The 18,503-nt window shown below is 44.4% G+C and overlaps 2 protein-coding genes across 3 annotated transcripts; one reads left to right on the forward strand and one right to left on the reverse strand.

Moving 5' to 3' along the window:
• The first annotated feature begins 5,350 nt into the window (after positions 1–5,350).
• Positions 5,351–6,277, forward strand: LOC147966741 (uncharacterized). Its single transcript, XM_087527917.1, has 3 exons — positions 5,351–5,606; positions 5,685–5,926; positions 6,002–6,277. Exons 1-3 carry the CDS (start codon positions 5,351–5,353, stop codon positions 6,275–6,277), a joined length of 774 nt encoding a protein of 257 aa, XP_087384043.1.
• A 7,236-nt stretch (positions 6,278–13,513) lies between these two features.
• LOC125530787 (uncharacterized) lies at positions 13,514–16,997 on the reverse strand. Of its 2 annotated transcripts, none has more exons than XM_087527375.1 (7): positions 16,828–16,997; positions 15,555–15,627; positions 15,387–15,476; positions 15,068–15,247; positions 14,864–14,980; positions 14,735–14,791; positions 13,514–13,759 (listed from the first exon to the last, which is right to left on the reverse strand). In XM_087527375.1, the coding sequence occupies exons 2-6, from the start codon at positions 15,616–15,618 to the stop codon at positions 14,751–14,753; spliced, it is 492 nt and encodes a 163-aa protein (XP_087383501.1). In that variant the 5' UTR covers positions 15,619–15,627; positions 16,828–16,997; the 3' UTR covers positions 13,514–13,759; positions 14,735–14,750. The 2 variants fall into 2 exon arrangements, with proteins under 2 accessions (XP_087383501.1, XP_087383500.1); XM_087527374.1 differs by having other exon boundaries at positions 14,864–14,983.
• Between the last annotated feature and the right edge of the window lie 1,506 nt (positions 16,998–18,503).

The following is an 18,503-nucleotide window of genomic DNA, read 5'->3' on the forward strand; positions in this document are numbered from 1 at the left end:
GGGTGAAGATACCCCGAACAAGCCCCTCAGAGGATTACCTTCCATTGTAACAAGTGACAGTAAATTTCAGCACACTATATAAATTTTTCCTTACCAAACTCCACCTACCAAAGGCGCTTCACTCCCCGGCAACGGCGCCAGAAAAGAGTCTTGATGACCCACAAGTATAGGGGATCTATTGTAGTCCTTTCAATAAGTAAGAGTGTCGAACCCAACGAGGAGCAGAAGGAAATGATAAGCGGTTTCCAGCAAGGTATTCTCTGCAAGTACTGAAATAAGTGGTAACAGATAGTTTTGTGATAAGATAATTTGTAACGAGCAACAAGTAACAAAAGTAAATAAGGTTCAGCAAGGTGGCCCAATCCTTTTTGTAGCAAAGGACAAGCATGGACAAACTTTTATATGATGTAAAGCGCTCCCGAGGACACATGGGAATATCGTCAAGCTAGTTTTCATCACGTTCATATGATTCACGTTCGGTACTTTGATAATTTGGTATGTGGGTGGACCGGTGCTTGGGTACTGTCCTTACTTGGACAATCATCCCACTTATGATTAACCTCTATTGCAAGCATCCACAACTACAACAAAAGTATTAAGGTAAACCTAACCATAGCATGAAACATATGGGTCCAAATCAGCCCCTTACGAAGCAACACATAAACTAGGGTTTAAGCTTCTGTCACTCTAGCAACCCATCATCTACTTATTACTTCCCAATGCCTTCCTCTAGGTGCAAACAATGGTGAAGTGTCATGTAGTCGACGTTCACATAACACCACTAAAGGAGAGACAACATGCATCTCATCAAAATATCGAACGAATACCAAATTCACATGACTACTGATAGCAAGACTTCTCCCATGTCCTCAGGAACAAAAGTAACTACTTACAAAGCATAAACATGTTCATAATCAGAGGGGTATTAATATGCATATAGGATCTGAACATATGATCTTCCACCAATTAAACCAACTAGCATCAACTACAAGGAGTAATTAACACTACTAGCACCAATACCGGACTTGGAGACAAGAATTGGATACAAGAGATGAACTAGGGTTTTGAGATGAGATGGTGTTGATGAAGATGTTGATGGAGATTGCCCTCTCCCAATGAGAGGAGCATTGGTGATGACGATGGCGATGATTTCCCCTCCGGGAGGGAAGTTTCCCCGGCAGAACAGCTCTGCTGGAGCCCTATATTGGATCCGCCAAGGTTCCGCCTCGTGGCGGTGGAGTTTCGTCCGAGAAGATGACTTATGATTTTTTTCCCATCGAAAGACTCCATATAGCAGAAGATGGCCACCGGAGGGCCACCAGGGGGCCCACGAGGTAGGGGGCGCGCCCAGAGGGGTAGGGCGCGTCCCCACCCTCGTGGGCAGGGTGTGGCCCCCCTGGTGAAGTTCTTGCTCTCAGTATTTTTTATATATTTGGAAAACATCTTCCGTGAAGTTTCAGGACTTTTGGAGCTGCGCAGAATAGGTCTCTAATATTTGCTCCTTTTCCAACCCAGAATCCCAGCTGCCGGCATTCTCCCTCTTTATGGAAACCTTGTAAAATAGAATAGGCATAAATATTATGACATAATTTGTAATAACAGCCCATAATGCAATAAATATTGATATAAAAACATGATGCAAAATGGATGTATCACCCGACGTGGCCGCCCTCTGCCCCGACCTCGCCATCGCCGCCCTCTGCCGCGCCTCGTCGTCACCGCCCAGTGAGCCCCCTCCCTTCCCCCACGCCGCCGCCCCTGCCTACTCTGCTTGTCGCGCGCCGCCGCCGCCGCCGCCCTAGCCTGCTCCGCTTTGCCCCCGCCGCCCCGGTTTTTTTTCATACACTTTTTTGCAATTTATTGATGTATGTATATATGGATGTTGTATGTATATGTATATATATACAGATGTATGTATAATCCATGGATATGTATGCATTGATGTATGCTTTTTTTTGTTCATAGATTTTTTTTGTCAATTTATGTATATATATGTGCATATTTAGAAAAAATTGTGTTGCAAAAGTTACATTTAAGGTTAGTTGATTTAGTGCATTTTAGGTTATTAGTTCTACTGTTAGTGCATTTTAGGATAGTAGATTCTAGATTAGTGGATCGGAGAGGAAAAAGTAAAATAATGAAAAGGAAGAAAAGAGGAAGAAGGAAGAAGGAAGAAAAAGAAGGAGAGGAAAAAGGAAAATAAGAAGAGAAAGAAGGAGAAGAAGAGGAGAGGAAGAAGTGGAGACTCTATTCCTTTCTTCTTCTCCTCTTTTTCTTCTTCTTTTTTCTTCTTCGATCTTCTCCTCTATTCCTTTCTTCTCTCCTCCTTTTCCTCTTCTTATTTTTTATCGGATATGTCGTTGTCGATATACCCCCTCCCCGATAATTTCGACATGAGGGGGGTCGATAAATAAAACTACTTTATTTTATTTATAGTAAGTGCGTAGTAGTTGAACTAGTTGATTTAATAAAAACTACTTTATTTTACTATAGAAGTAGTTTATTTTTAGTAAGTACTACTTTATTTTATTCATAGTAAGTGCTTAGTAGTTGAACTAGTTGATTTAATAAAACTACTTTATTTTACTATAGAAGTAGTTTATTTTTAGTAAGTACTACTTTATTTTATTTATAGTAAGTGCTTAGTAGTTGAACTAGTTGATTTAATAAAACTACTTTATTTTACTATAGAAGTAGTTTATTTTTAGCAAGAAAATTAATAGAACTAGTTTATTTTTTAGTTCAAGCAATTATTCCCGCATAGACGTCGATGATGCCTATTCCGCATCCTCGTCGTCAACTCAGCGGAGGAGGCCAGCTTGATCAGAGGGGCCATGTCCGGGACTGGGCTCCCCTGGGCTAGTATTGGGAGGTGCTACCTTCTGGGGGCGTAGGTTGGTGAGGAGCCAGCCCGTCGTTGACCGGATCCTTGTTTGGTAGCGGTCACGTGGGCCAGTGACGGTGCTGAGGCTTTCGGACACCGCGCAGGTGGTACGTCACCGTGTCAGCGAGGAGGACGAGCACGTCCATCGCTACATGGTTGCGTTGGAGGGCAGGTTCGACAATACCTGACAGGTTCTTCAGGGATCTCACTGGAGCTATGATCCTGTGATGGTTCCTTCTCTTTGGGTGTCCACCGCCCGCACCGATACCCATCGGGCGCTACGGTTCTAGTTGTATTAGCGATGCTATATGTATGATAGTATTCGAGGTGTATTAGTGATAATGTTCGACGATGTACGGACGCAAGAGATGATGTAGTTTTGCTTATAATTGAATGCATGCCAATTTGAATACTACTTTATTTTACGATTTGGTTTTGCTTATTGAATGCTCAAATTGGAAAACTACTCCTACTTTGAATGCTAAAATTGGAGAGCACTATGCCAGGCGTATGCATTTGATTAGTTGATAGCTTATAGGGTTTTTGTTTTTGCATAAATCTAGGAGCCCCCTCCATCATCCCCGCCGTCGTCCCCGTCACCGACCCCCCTCCAACCTCGAGGTGAGACCAGCCAAATCTCCATGTCAATATGAGTCCTACTCCCTTCGTTCCAGATTGTAATGCGCATAGTTTGCATCGCAGATACCAATGCGTGCGCTGGCGCTAGAGTTTGGACGAGAAAGCCCCCACTCCCCCGCTGGCTAGGATGATGAGAGTACTAGTACTACTAGTACACCCCATCTCCTCAACTCTCCATTTATGCAGTTAGCAAGCTGGACACCGCGAGCGTGTGCTCAAGTCGGAGAAGTGCAGCGTGCCGTCACGGCTTGGTCTTGCCGGCTGCGTGCCCTCGCGATTTGCTGTCGCTAGCCATGGACGCGGTGGTGCCGGAGCCATTCTTCGGGATGAGGCCAGGGTAACAGTGGCGCCAGAGACACCGAAAAGTGACACCAGTTGTGAGATTCCGGCCGTGGACGCGGAGCCACCGGATGCGGTCGCGACGACGCCGGAGGCCGTCCATGGACGTGGAGCCGCCGGATGCGGTTGCGACGACACCGGAGGCCGGCCGTGGACGCGGAGCCGCCGGATGCGGTCGCGACGACGCCGGAGGCCGGCGGTGGACGCGCATGTGCCGGATGCGGTTGCAATGATGCCGGAGCCCGGCCGTGGACGCGGAGGCGCTGGATGCGGTCGCGTCGACACCGGAGGCCGGCAGTGGACGCGGAGGCGCCGGATGCGGAAGCGACGACGTTGGAGACGCCGGCTGTGGACACGACTACGCCGGAGGTGGACACGGAGATGCCGGACACGCCGGCCTCCCATCTCCTCAAGTTTCCGTCGCCGCGTGCACTCGTTGGTGCTAGAGGAAGGGGATAAGGACAAGCGCTGCCGCGGGGCTAGTTTCGTCCAGAAGTGCCTAAAGTAGCTAATATGCACTACATATCGGAATATCGCCAAACAAATTATACGCACTATATAGAGGAACGGAGGGAGTATAAGATATTTTGAAATGTTTTTGCTCATATTTTCAACCATTGAAATGTAATGGCCATCAAGTTTGAATGCTCATATGATGAGATAAAAACATGTATATTTCTGTTTCGACAAATTTCAGGCGCTCGATATGTCCTTTTTAGAAAGATAATTAAACGATATTTCGGGTTGACTTTAAGTCTCTCGAGTCTCCATCATATATGAGAGGACGAAGAATCCCGACTGTTGTCATGGGGGTAGCTTCTCCTTCATTCCCGTGTGCTAGACAATTTGGTGTAATGCATTCGGGAACGAAAGGAGGAGGTACCATCACCGACGGTCGCAAATGTCAGAGAGGAATCAGTGAGGGAGAGTCTCCACCATATATATATATATATGTGAGAGGACGAAGAATCCCGACTATTGTCATGGGGGTAGCTTCTCCTTCATTCCCGTGTGCTAGAAAATTTGGTGTAATGCACTCGGGAATGAAAGGAGGAGCTACCATCACCGACGGTCGAATATGTACACCACGTGAGCTGAGAGTTTTCGAGAAAAGACTCGACAGACCGATAGTCAGCCCGTGATGAATAATAATGATCTAATTTAGGTTTTCTAGTACATATTTAATTGTACAAGTATAATATTTGAATTATGAACATAGGAAATGTCGCACTCGGACGATGAAAGTCTCCCTGGGGAGTGCGACTGGTGCCACGACGACCGAGGTCTATGCGACAGGCCTCACCTAGACGAAGATCGACGCTTCAGCATTAAGCTCGAGGAGACCTTCAATGTTGAAACGGTACGCAATGACGACAAGTGTTTTTTTCGTAATTAAGCACAACTTCAACTATTTCAATGTGTAATTTTCATATTTTACAATTCGACTAGCTTATCCCATGACATGCAAGATGCTATGTCTTGGAGAGGATGGGTTTTGAAGACCATGAAAGGATGGAAACAAAGAAAATTCACCTAAGGACCCATCATGGTATGTATTTCGAAGTAAAATTGTACAATTCTGAGAGCATAACCCACTTTGGTTGCAAAAAATGGGAAGCACTTTGCAAGATGTATGGTTTTCATCAGGATATGCTTGTCACCATGGATCTTGGTGATCCTGAAATCGAGCAAGACAATATGGACATTTGGGTCCTTGTTGATACGCCTCCAATTCTACCGCTATGTGAGTTTCTCAAACATAGTTATTAACTAATTTATATTGTTTATTTCAAAATAGTTGATAGCTTATTTCCATTGACAGTTTATTTTCATTCTTCAAAGAATGTGCGGAAGATGGTAGACAAAACCCACTACACCGATGACTCCGAATTAACTTATCAGGAGAAAAATCATATGATCGCATTTTGTACTGATATTGAGAATTACAATATCTACAATCAAATTCCTCAATATTATGGTCAATATGTGCCACTAGTGCACGTGTTGAACCACGGTAACTACCATGAAGATACCCTGATAAGATTTTTTACTATTACGACATCCGTGCATCTTTTGCATAATTCTAAAACTAGTACATCATTGCTAACTATGAAGTTATTACTATGTTTTTCAACAGAGAATCCGATGGATTGTGTGCCTCATTTGATGTATCAGAATGGTAGCCTTGATGTTTTGAACATAGATCCAGGTCATCCAACGAATCTGAACTGTCCATACCGAATTTCTAAAAGAAGTGGAGACATGCTAATCAAAGAATGGAAAAAATGTATGGACAATCGTAAGGAGGTTCTTGGAAGCAAAAGGAAGCGAAGCGCAAGAATTGGAGACAGGATGATCTCCATTATCCATAATGGAGAGTCAGGGTCTATATTGTTTTATGCTATTTTACCTTAAAGAGGGTATCTAGGTCCCACCTAATATTGATGATCATGTGCTAAGAACAATTAAGTAGGGTTGGTTCACTGACTATGAGGATGATGATCGTATGACTTGTTATTAATAACGAGTAGAAGTTGTATGATGATGATTAGTAGGACTTGTTATTATGATGATGCATGATGCGAGCATGAAGAGTTATTATATATCAGTGGGTGAAATGAACATGGATTGGATTGAAGTGAAGGCAACATGCATGTGGTGCATGTCGAAAGTAGTACAATCCAAACTTAATCAAGTTAGGATTAGTATTACTTTCGACATGCACCACATATTGCCTTCACTTCAATCTAAGCCATGTTTAGGCATAGCAGTAGCGGTGGTAAACCAAGCACGGAGATAAGAGAGGACACTTCTCTCTATTAGCTAGCTAACAACCTAAATTAACCCCCAAAATCCCTAAACCACCCCTTTAAAAGAATAAAACCTCAGCTCCTGCTAGCTGCTGACGCGTGGATGCCTTTTGGTCCCAGTTGGTGCCACCAACCGGGACCAAAAGCCCTCCTGCCTGGGCTCGCCGCAACGGTCATGTGGAGGCCCATCTGTCCCGGTTCATGTAAGAACCGGGACTAAAGGCCTAGGGCATTAGTAACGACCCTTTCGTCCCGGTTCGCCAACCGGGACAGATGGGCCTTACGAACCGGAACAAATGGCCCTTTTTCTAGTAGTGTAAACAGTATGACTATTATCACCCATAACTCATTGTGTTCTACTCATGCATATAACATCTACACATAGACCTGGCTCTGATACCACTGTTGGAGAACGTAGTATTTTTAAAAAATCCTACGATCACGCAAGATCTATCTAGGAGAAGCATAGCAACGAGCGGGGAGAGTGTGTCCACGTACCCTCGTAGACCGAAAGCGAAAGCATTTAGTAACGCGATTGATGTAGTCGAACGTCTTCGCGATCCAACCGATCCAAGCACCGAACGTATGGCACCTCCGCGTTCAGCACACGTTCAACTCGATGACGTCCCTTGATCTCTTGATCCAGTTGAGGACGAGGGAGAGTTCCGTCAGCACGACGGTGTGGCGATGATGATGATGAAGTTACCGGCGCAGGGCTTCGCCTAAGCACTACGATGATATGACCGAGGTGTGTAACTGTGGAGGGGGGCACCGCACACGGCTAAGAGAAGGCTTGGTGTGCCTTTGGGGTGCCCCCTCCCCCGTATATAAAGGAGGGGAGGAGGAGGCAGCCGGCCTAGGGGGCGTACCATAGAGGGGACTCCAACTAGGACTCCCAATCCTAGTTGGACTCCCTGTCCTTTTTTGGAGTGGGGGAAAGAGGGAAGGAAGAGGAAGAGGAGAAGGAAAGGGGGGCGCGCCCCCCTCCCTAGTCCAATTCGGACTCCCTATAGGGAGGGGGCGTGGCTGCCCCTTGTGGGCTACCTCCCCTCTTCCCTATGGCCCATGTAGGCCCAATCTTTCCCCGGGGGCTTCCGGTAACCTCCCGGTACTCCGGAAAAATTCCCGAATCACTCGGAACCATTCAGATGTTCGAATGCAACCTTCCAATATATGAATCTTTACCCGTCGACCATTTCTAGACTCCTCGTCATGTCCGTGATCTCATTCGGGACTCCGAACAAACTTCGGTCATCATATCACATAACTCATAATACAAATTGTCATCAAACGTTAAGCGTGCGGACCCTACGGGTTCGAGAACTATGTAGACATGACCGAGATACATCTTCGGTCAATAACCAATAGCGGAACCTAGATTCTCATATTGGCTCCTACATATTCTACAAAGATCTTTATCGGTCAAATCGCATTACAACATACGTTGTTCCCTTTGTCATCAGTATGTTACTTGCCCGAGATTCGATCGTCGGTATCATCATACCTAGTTCAATCTCGTTACTAGCAAGTCTCTTTACTCGTTCCGTAATGCATCATCCCGTGACTAACTCATTAGACACATTGCTTGCAAGGCTCATAGTGATGTGCATTACCGAGAGGGCCCAGAGATACCTCTCCGAAACACGGAGTGACAAATCCAAATCTCGATCTATGACAACTCAACAAACACCATCAGAGACACCTGTAGAGCATCTTTATAATCACCCAGTTAAGTTGTGACGTTTGATAGCACACAAGATGTTCCTCCGGTATTCGGGAGTTGCATAATCTCATAGTTAGAGGAACATGTATAAGTCATGAAGAAAGCAATAGCAATAAAACTAAACGATCATTATGCTAAGCTAACGGATGGGTGATACATCTCCAACGTATCTATAATTTTTGATTGTTCCATGCTATTATATTATCTATTTTGGATGTTTAATGGGCTTTACTAAGCACTTCTATATTATTTTTGGGACTAACCTATTAACCGAAGGCCCAACGCAAATTGCTGTTTTTTGCCTATTTCAGTGTTTCGCAGAAAAGGAATATCAAATGGAGTCCAAACGGAATGAAACCTTCGGGAGAGTTATTTTTGGAACAAACGTGATCCACGGGACTTGGAGTGGACGTCAAGAAAGAAGCGAGGAGGCCACATGGCAGGGAGGCACGTCCCCCACCCTCGTGGGCCCCTCGTAGCTCCACCGACCTACTTCTTCCTCCTATATATATCCATATACCCCGAAAACATCCAGGAGCACCACGAAACCCTATTTCCATCGCCGCAACCTTCTGTACCCGTGAGATCCCATCTTGGGGCCTTTTTCGCCGCTCCGTCGGAGGGGGAATCGATCATGGAGGGCTTCTACATCAACACCATAGCCTCTCCGATGATGTGTGAATAGTTTACCACAGACCTTCGGGTCCATAGTTATTAGCTAGATGGCTTCTTCTCTCTCTTTGGATCTCAATACAAAGTTCTCCTCGATCTTCTTGGAGATCTATTCGATGTAACTCTTTTTGCGGTGTGTCTGTCGAGATCCGATGAATTGGGGGTTTATGATCAAGATTATCTATGAACAATATTTGAATCTCCTCTGAATTCTTTTGTGTATGATTTAATATCTTTGCAAGTCTCTTCGAATTATCAGTTTGGTTTGGCCTACTAGATTGATCTTTCTTGCAATGGGAGAAGTGCTTAGCTTTGGGTTCAATCTTGCGGTGTCCTTTCCCGGTGACAGTAAGGGCAGCAAGGCACGTATTGTATTGTTGCCATCGAGGATAACAAGATGGGGTTTTCTTCATATTGCATGAGTCTATCCCTCTACATCATGTCATCTTGCTTAAGGCGTTACTCTGTTTTTAACTTAATACTCGAGATGCATGCTGGATAGCGGTCGATGAGTGGAGTAATAGTAGTAGATGCAGGCAGGAGTCGGTCTACTTGTCTCGGACGTGATGCCTATATACATGATCATACCTAGATATTCTCATAACTATGCTCAGTTTTGTCAATTGCTCAACAGTAATTTGTTCACCCACCACCGTAGAATACTTATGCTCTTGAGAGAAGCCACAAGTGAAACCTATGGCCCCCGGGTCTATCTCTATCATATTAATCTCCTACTACTTAGTTATTTCCTTTGCTATTTACTTTGCCTTTATTTTACTTTGCATCTTTATCATAAAAATACCAAAAATATTATCTTATCATATCTATCAGATCTCACTCTCGTAAGTGGCCTTATAGGGATTGACAACCCCTATTTGCGTTGGTTGCGAGGATTTATTTGTTTTGTGCAGGTACGAGGGACTCGCGCGTAGCCTCCTACTGGATTGATACCTTGGTTCTCAAAAACTGAGGGAAATACTTACGCTACTTTGCTGCATCATCCCTTCCTCTTCGGGGAAAACCAACGCGGTGCTCAAGAGGTAGCAGATTATATCCTACTCATGCTTGCATTCGGTGTTGATTAATTTTAATGCATGTTCATGACTGTTGTCGCTCTCTAGCTGGTCGCTTCCCAGTCTTTTGCTAGCCTTCACCTGTACTAAGCGGGAATACTGCTTGAGCACACGCTCGATCCCACTGACAGAAAGGGAAATGACATGTATTGTATTGTTGCCATCGAGAATAAAAAGATGGGGTTTATATATATTGCTTGAGTTTATCCCTCTACATCATGTCATTTTGCCTAATGCGTTACTCTGTTCTTATGAACTTAATACTCTAGATGCATGCTGGATAGCGGTCGATGTGTGGAGTAATAGTAGTAGATGCAGAATCATTTCGGTCTACTTGTCGCGAATGTGATGCCTATATACATGATCATGCCTAGATATTCTCATAATTATGCACTTTTCTATTGATTGCTCGACAGTAATTTGTTCACCCACCATAATACTTATGCTATCTTGAGAGAATCCACTAGTGAAACCTATGGCCCTCGGGTCTATTCTCCATCATATAAGTTTCCAATCTATTTTTACTTTGCAATCTTTACTTTCAATCTATATCATAAAAATACCAAAAATATTTATCTTATTATCTCTATCAGATCTCACTTTTGCAAGTGGCCGTGAAGGGATTGACAACCCCTTCGTCGCGTTGGTTGCAAGGTTCTTTATTGTTTGTGTAGGTACGAGGCGACTTGTGTGTAGTCTCCTACTGGATTGATACCTTGGTTCTTAAAAACTGGGGAAAATACTTACGCTACTTTGCTGCATCACCCTTTCCTCTTCAAGAGAAAAACCAACGCAAGCTCAAGAGGTAGCAAGAAGGATTTCTGGCGCCGTTGCCGGGGAGATCTACGCCAAGTCAAGTCAAGTCAAGACATACCAAGTACCCATCACAAACTCTTATCCCTTGCATTACATTATTTGTCATTTTCCTCTCGTTTTCCTCTCCTCGCATTACTACTAATGAGCGCTTTTGTGAAACAATGCACTGTGTGCCAGCAGGCTAAGATTGAACACGCTAAACTCCCTGAACTGTTGCAACCACTTTTAAGTGCCAAAGTAAGCATGGTCTTGGATTAGCATGATTTCATTGAAGGACTGCCAAAGTCTAACTTTCAGCAAGTATGGGCATCTTATACCTCTCAAGAACCCATATACAGCTATGCAGATTGCTCGGGTCTTTCTTGATAATATATACAAGCTGCATGGACTACCTGATGTTATTGTCTAAGTTTTTCACAAGCCATTTTGGGCCAAACCTGTTCTGATTAACTGACACGCAACTGAATGTGAGCAGTGATGGACAGCTAGAAGTTTATGGTCAAACACAAAGATTAAATCAATGTTTGGAAAACTGCTTGCGATGTTTCATACTCCCTCCGTAAAGAAATATAAGAGTGTTTAGATCACTAGTTTAGTAATCTAAATGCTCTTATATTTCTTTACAGAGGGAGTACATGCTTGTCCTCATAAGTGGGATCACTGGCTGCCCCCGGGTGAGTTTTGATACAACACCACTTATCATTGAATACTACACCCTTCAGAGTATTATATGGCAGAGATCCGAAACAATTGGCTGTTGAGGCTGTTCTTCCTACATCAGCTCTAGAACTAGATGAGGGGCTACAACAACATGTTGATATGAACATTGTCATTCAGAATAAACTTCTCAAAGCTCAGCACAGAATAGAGGTGAAAGGTGACAAAGGGAGATCTGAATGCCACTTTAATGTGGGCGACAGTCACGCTTATGTTCAAATGACAGTCACGCTTGAACTAAGCAGAAGTTGGCATTTAAGTATTTTGGTGCCTTCCTCATACTTCAACCAGTGGGACAAGTTTCCAAAACGCAGTAAAATTCATCCTGGGGAGCATGTTTCAGTTGTAAAAAAAGCAGTATCACCATCTGCTGAGGTATGTTGGGATCATTATGTAATATGTGAGTGAATAGCAAAAAAGCACCACGTTTTAAGTTCTGTTCCGGAATTGCCACCACATTTCTTGCTCGACCCCAAAATCTACTGTTTTCTTTACTAAAATTTTGAAAAAAAAACACCACTGATTTGGACCGTTTTAATCCGATTTCTGACATGCCTGTAAGCGCTGACATGGCACAAAACGATCGACCTCGTTTGTTGACCGTTAGGTTGGACGGAGGGTCCACTCGTCAGCAGCCTTGTCTCTCCCGAACCTTCTTCTTTTCTTTGGAGGCATTTCATCGAACATGTATGCGGGTGTGGTCGTCGGCGAGCGGGCCAGCGCTTTGAGGCGGCTCGTGGCGAGGCTCGTCGGAGCCAGGAGCCAGGAGCCAGGAGGCAGCAGAGGGCATGCAGCGGCGAGGCTAGGTCGGGTGGCGCGCCGTCCGCGCATCTACGGCACCCACCGTGTGTTGCGGGGGTGCAGGTGCAGCCGCACGCAGGCGCGTGTGATCATGTACAGAGCAAGCTGAGCTCGAGCTGAGCGTGGCTGGCGGACACCGTGTGTGGGGAAACAGCGGTGGGAGCAGAGGCCCAACCTTGAAGAGAAGAGCTCCCTGGACTGGAGGGAGATGGTGCGACCCAGGGTGGAGGGGAGGGGAGGCCATGTCCGATGGGGCGCGCGACACAGCCAGGGGGTCCGGCTGGTGACCGAGGCATGGTGCTCCGGCCGGTGCACGGCCTACTCCTCCCCACGCCCTCTGCGCGCAAACCTTTCGACGGAAGACGGGTGGGCCTCACAACTGACTTAACGGTCAACGCAAATGTGGCTGACTCTTAGTGCCACGTGGAGCTAACCAGTGGACCCGTCATGTCAGAAATCGGATTAAAACAGTCCAAATCGATCATCAATGTTTATCCAGAATTTTTGTAAGGAAAACGGTAGATTTTTGGGCCGAGCAAGAAATGTGGTGGCAATTCTAAGACTAAACTTAAAACGTGGTGCTTTTTTGCAATTCACTCTGTAATATGTGACCGATCTGGTAACAATTCTCGATCGACGCCTTATTCATCAAGATGGTGCAGGTGCTCGTCCAATGGAAGGACCCCCTCCCTGCTGATTGGGTGACAAAGGAAGATAGACACTGAAGACATGCAACATCGGTTCCCTTCAATGGCTTGAGATCATGCCATACCTGCCGCTACTGAAGACCAGCTCGACCATACGCGTCAAATGCATCACATGACCAAATACCAGCAGCAGAGTGCGGTATCATATAGACTACTTAGTTCCAAACCAGCAGCTAGAATCCATGTATAAATTATCATAGATTCAAGGCCAGTAATCACAAAGATATCACCCATTGATCCTAAACATTGCATCCACAGGACATTGAACCAAAAATTCTAACAGCAGACAAAAAAGTAAAAATGAAACAACTTCAACATGCAGGAATGAACAGTGAAGAAACTACTTTCAGTGCATTCAGCAGTAGACGGGAGATTTACATGACATACGGCCATAATCATCACATGCAGAAACTACTTTCAGTGCATTCAGCAGTAGACGAGACATTTACACGACATACGGCCATAATCATCACGTAGTTCACTTCGGTAGAGAATGGATTATTTGACAGAAAAACAAGGTTCATGATACTGGACTTGAGATGCTAGTCAAAATCTTTCGGCCTTCGATGCTGATGAGCCTGCATTAGAACAAACAGGATTGTCAAATAAGATCTACATCAAAGTCTGGAAACTACGCTTCTAAACGCATTCCACAAAGAAATCACGAATGCAAAATGCAGAAACAAAGATCAACGACACAAGATCTAAATGACCAATAAATATTCTAGAAGCAAAAACCAGTTCTCAAGTGGGGTCAACTTTTCGCTACAGTATGGTTAATGCGAGCAGAGATGGTTAAAAAAACATTACAATTATTGTTTCATTATTTTAACATTTTACACAAGAAACTTGACTAGTTCAGAATTCATAGTGCAGGAGCACTTTTTCAGAAGTCACTTTCCAAAGATGTAGTCCTTGTGAACTCAGCGCAGCAAAGCAGAAAGAAAATAAAATTAAATCCAAGGTGATCATGAGATACCTTGGTTATTTTAAGTTAGAGAATATGAGTTGCTGTCACATACAAACATTGAAGGTGCAATTTTATAGCATATACCTTCCTTAAGATCTAATCCAGCATAAAGGGACAGAGGATAAAACACAGACGCTTCAATGGCAGTAACTTCAATATGCAAACTATATTTATCTTTAATCTGGCACATAAAAGATATTAGTTGTCTAATCCCATTTGCTAAGATATTTGGGTAAATTTAGGATGTATAGGCAATGAAAAGGCACTTTTCAAGAGGCATTTTCTCAACACAAGTCCCTTATGTTCTCATCATAGCAAACCAAGTTGATCTAGCACATAAAAGGTATTAGTCATCCAATCCTATTTGCTAAGATACATTGGTCAGTTCAGAATGTATAAGCAATGAACACAAGTCCCTTCTATTCTAATCATACCAAACAAAGACCATGTTGTTTATTTAAGGAGTCAGGGTCATCCATGTAAGCAAATAAGCATATAATAAAAACCATGTGATCTCATCACAACAAACAAACAGAAACAGTAGCAATCTATAGATCAACCCTAGGTTCGATCCATCACATACCAGAAATAGTAGCAATCTAAAGCTCGACCTTGTCGTCGTCCTCGCCACCAAGCTTAGCTGTGTAAAAATGAGAAGTATTAGAACTAGTAGAAATCTAATTATGCTTGGAAAAAAAATAAAGTTGCATACCCGCAAGAAGGCCACCCTCGTACTCAGTGTATTCCTCAGGAACATCTCCGCCATCAATGGGGGCGACCTCATTCAGAACAATTGCTTCCACGTCATCATCCTCGACATGTTCCTCCTCTGCTGTGTAACCAAAGAAAAAAAGATTAGAATTTAATGAGCAATCTAACTATCCTTGACAGAAAGAACAATCTATAAATTGTATACCCTGGTACTCAATTCCCAGCTTTGGACCATCCTCATCAATGGCAACCCCCTCCACTTCATTCACAGCAATTGGTTCGACGCCATTGTCCTCGAACAGCTGCTCCTCTTCCTCCACACCATCGTCCTCAGACAGCTGCTCTGCGTCTTCATTTGCCTCAGGGAAACCAATGATAACATGGCCTGAAAAGTGAAAAGGATTTGTGGAGAGACTACAGTTAGTACAGCAAATCTGTTACTAGACCTGTAAACTAACATACTAACATATGATAGCTTCCAGTGTGCAGCAAAGAATAAAGAGGCAGCAAGTTCAAAAACTCACCATGGCGGGACCTATACGCACGGTTGTGCTTCTTGCGAGGGGTGAACTTCGGCACACGGACATGAGCTTCAACCAGATCATACCAGTGATCTGCAGGTGATAAAGATCAGTCAAACTAACATAAGCAATAACAATAAAAAGGAGAATTGGGTCTGAATTCGCTCTGACCTGGAAACTCAGGGTAAAACCGGTGGCATCCGGACAAGGTTAACTTGGTACAGAGATCAGCCATCTCAGTGATCTGATGAAAATGCTGTTAGTTAGTCAATAATCATGAATTCAAATAGATCAAACTTCGTTTGGCCTGCAGCCTACCACGCACCCAAATCAGAACCCTCCCGTCCCTGCTCCCAAATCTCAAAATCAAAGCAGAGGGACCAGTGGGTTCGTAGGAAAAGTGGCCTCAAGGTTACAGAATTTAAAACTAAGGTGGGTAAACCAACTGATGCATAAAGATAAAAAGGAGCTGAATGAGGCTCTGATACACCAACTCTTTCACAACTATGATGCGGAGGAAATCTGTAAAATCAAAATCCCCCAGACTGATGTTGGGGATTGCGTAGCGTGGCATGAGGAGAAGTCTGGCGTATTTTCTGTTCACGGCGCCTACAAGCTGGGTTCACAGCTGAAGCAGCAAAGTAATATGACGGCCTCCAGTTCAGTTCGTGATGCAAACGACAGGAGCATATGGGATTATATTTGGAAAGCTAAAGTGCCAGAAGAAGTTAGGATATTTGCTTGGCGGGTAGCCACTGAAACTCTGCCAACAAAAGAAAACAAGTGGAAAAGAACGCTCAGAGTTAGACAACATCTGTAATATCTGTGGCATTGAGACGGAGAATGAATTTCATGCAGTGGTTAACTGCACTAAAGCCAAAGCGCCAAGGAGTGAAATGAGGGCATCTTGGGAACTGCCTGATGAAAATCGTTTTCGATTCACGGGTAATGATTGGTTACAGAACCTTCTCGGATCTTGTACTTGAGAAGAACGCTCTCGGATTCTCCTGCTCCTGTGGTGAGCCTGGTGGCTGCGGGAGGATTGTGTTCACGCAAAAGGGAGAGCGCTGGTTGGCCTTTTGGAGTTAAGTAAAAACTACAGGGGGGCGGTGTGTGTGTGGAGACGGACTGCTCCTCCATCCCTGCTATTCTGAATATACCAAAACTAAAAACCAATCAGTACTATTTCCCCTCGTCACTGATATATGGGACCTTATGAATTTGTTCAGGGAGGTCACCATCACTGCCGTAAGACGATCCAGCAACAGTATGGCTCATAATATGGCTGCGTTTGCTAGAATTCATCGAGATCACAAAGCCTTTGGAGATGTACCTCTCGCTCTAAGAGATTCCCTTGGAACGAGAAAACCACCACACCGAAACTCTCGGAGCACCCCGTATCCTCTAGATTTGAACAACATTGGCACTCTCGGGCAGGCCATACCCTTTCCGACGGAAAAAATATCAGATCGAAACTATCGCCGTCGCACGTGCCATATGTCGGCGAAGTCCGAAAATATCAGAGAAGAGAGGAGGAAGTCGGCCGGTCGGCTTCGTCGGCGGCGGCGGCGGCAGAAAGAGGACAGGAGAGCGGAGAGGGGTGGGAGAAATGGGGAGGAGGTCGCTCGCTGGTGGGCGTGCCTCGTCGCCACTCCACTTTTTTTTGGGCTTTGCGTTACTGGGCTAGAAGCTCGCTGGACAGGCTTACTCGGCACTTGTTCATCTTCACTTGACTTAATATGTTTAAAAAAAACTTGACTTAATAATATGTCTCAATTGTTTCAAAAAAAATATGTCTCAAAAAAAACTTGACTTAATGGTGATCCTCAACAAAAAAATGGTGATCCTAAAGAAATTGTCTTTTTTAGACATAAAAAATTGACTTAATGGTCTGCCTAAAAATATTTTGAAAAAAATTATCTGCCAAAATATAATTGACCCTACTAAAAGAATTGACTTACATAAAAAAAATATGCATTGACTTGGGTTGTCAGCTAGTTGGCCGATGATCCAGATTTTTTACGGACAAAACAAAATACATTGTTACAAGATTTGAAGGAGATGCAAATTTTCAATCAGAAAAGGTGCAGAGCAATTCCTTTGAGTCAAATATACACGTGGCGTGTGAAAAAAAAAACACTAAGGGTCTAAATCCTCCAAATTTGTGGGCCAACCTTTTGAGTCAAAAAAAAGGGTAGTTCTGACAGGCAAAAACGCTGAAACAAAATCCGCGTCGCTATCTTCCCTTCACGAAGAGGCGAATGTTTCTACCCGCCTTTGGTCACCGATGAGTAGTGATCTCCACCCCTCTCCACCCGCTGCTCTGGCTGGTTTGGGGGGGGGGGGGGGGGGTGAACTCCCACTGCTCTCCCTCTTGTTCCATACGTACATGGCTTTGTCTTCATTACGAGCTCCAATTTGGTGAAGTTGGTGATGCCATGAATAAAGTGGCCTCGGCCTCTTCCTTATCACGACGACGTTTTCCCTTATGGTGTCGCTGAGCCAATGGCTTCGTCTGCTTGTCGTCTGTTCGGAGCGGCGGGCCTTATGTTTTTCGTGTCTGGCGGTTGTCGCCTCTTGTGGCTGCGCTGGCAACTAGTGGTACAAGGTTGGTGGCACGACAATAGCGGTGGGATGCGTCACATCTGAACCCAGGTCGGAGTGGGGTACGTCCTCGTCCAACACGCCTCAAGCACATTCTGCGGGATTGTGTCTGGCATTGGCCTGGATTTTGGGCATTGGCCTGGATTTTGATTTATTGGTGCTCTGCCTCTTTTCTCAGTGTGGTGCGCATATCGCCTTTCATGTATGTATGGAGGTGTAGTATGTTTAATTGATTAATATAATGTGTGCAATCAAAAGGGGTAGATCTAGGGCCCGTTTGAAATGCATGAACCCAAAACATACGAATATGAATATGTAAAACACATGAATTAAGATATCATGTAACCTGAATTTGTCCGGGAATCTAAACACGGGAATAGTCCAACACCACCGTTTGGATACAACAAAGAGAAAACACAAGAATTCTAGACATAAGGAGGAATCTAAACACACGAGGCCTTACCTCATGTTTCTTTTCTTCCAAAATTCGTATGGATCGCCCTTCCATACGAACTT

The sequence above is a fragment of the Triticum urartu genome, chromosome 6A (genome assembly GCF_056163025.1).
Source record: "Triticum urartu cultivar PI428250 chromosome 6A, HENAU_Tu73, whole genome shotgun sequence".
Taxonomy (NCBI): domain Eukaryota; kingdom Viridiplantae; phylum Streptophyta; class Magnoliopsida; order Poales; family Poaceae; genus Triticum; species Triticum urartu.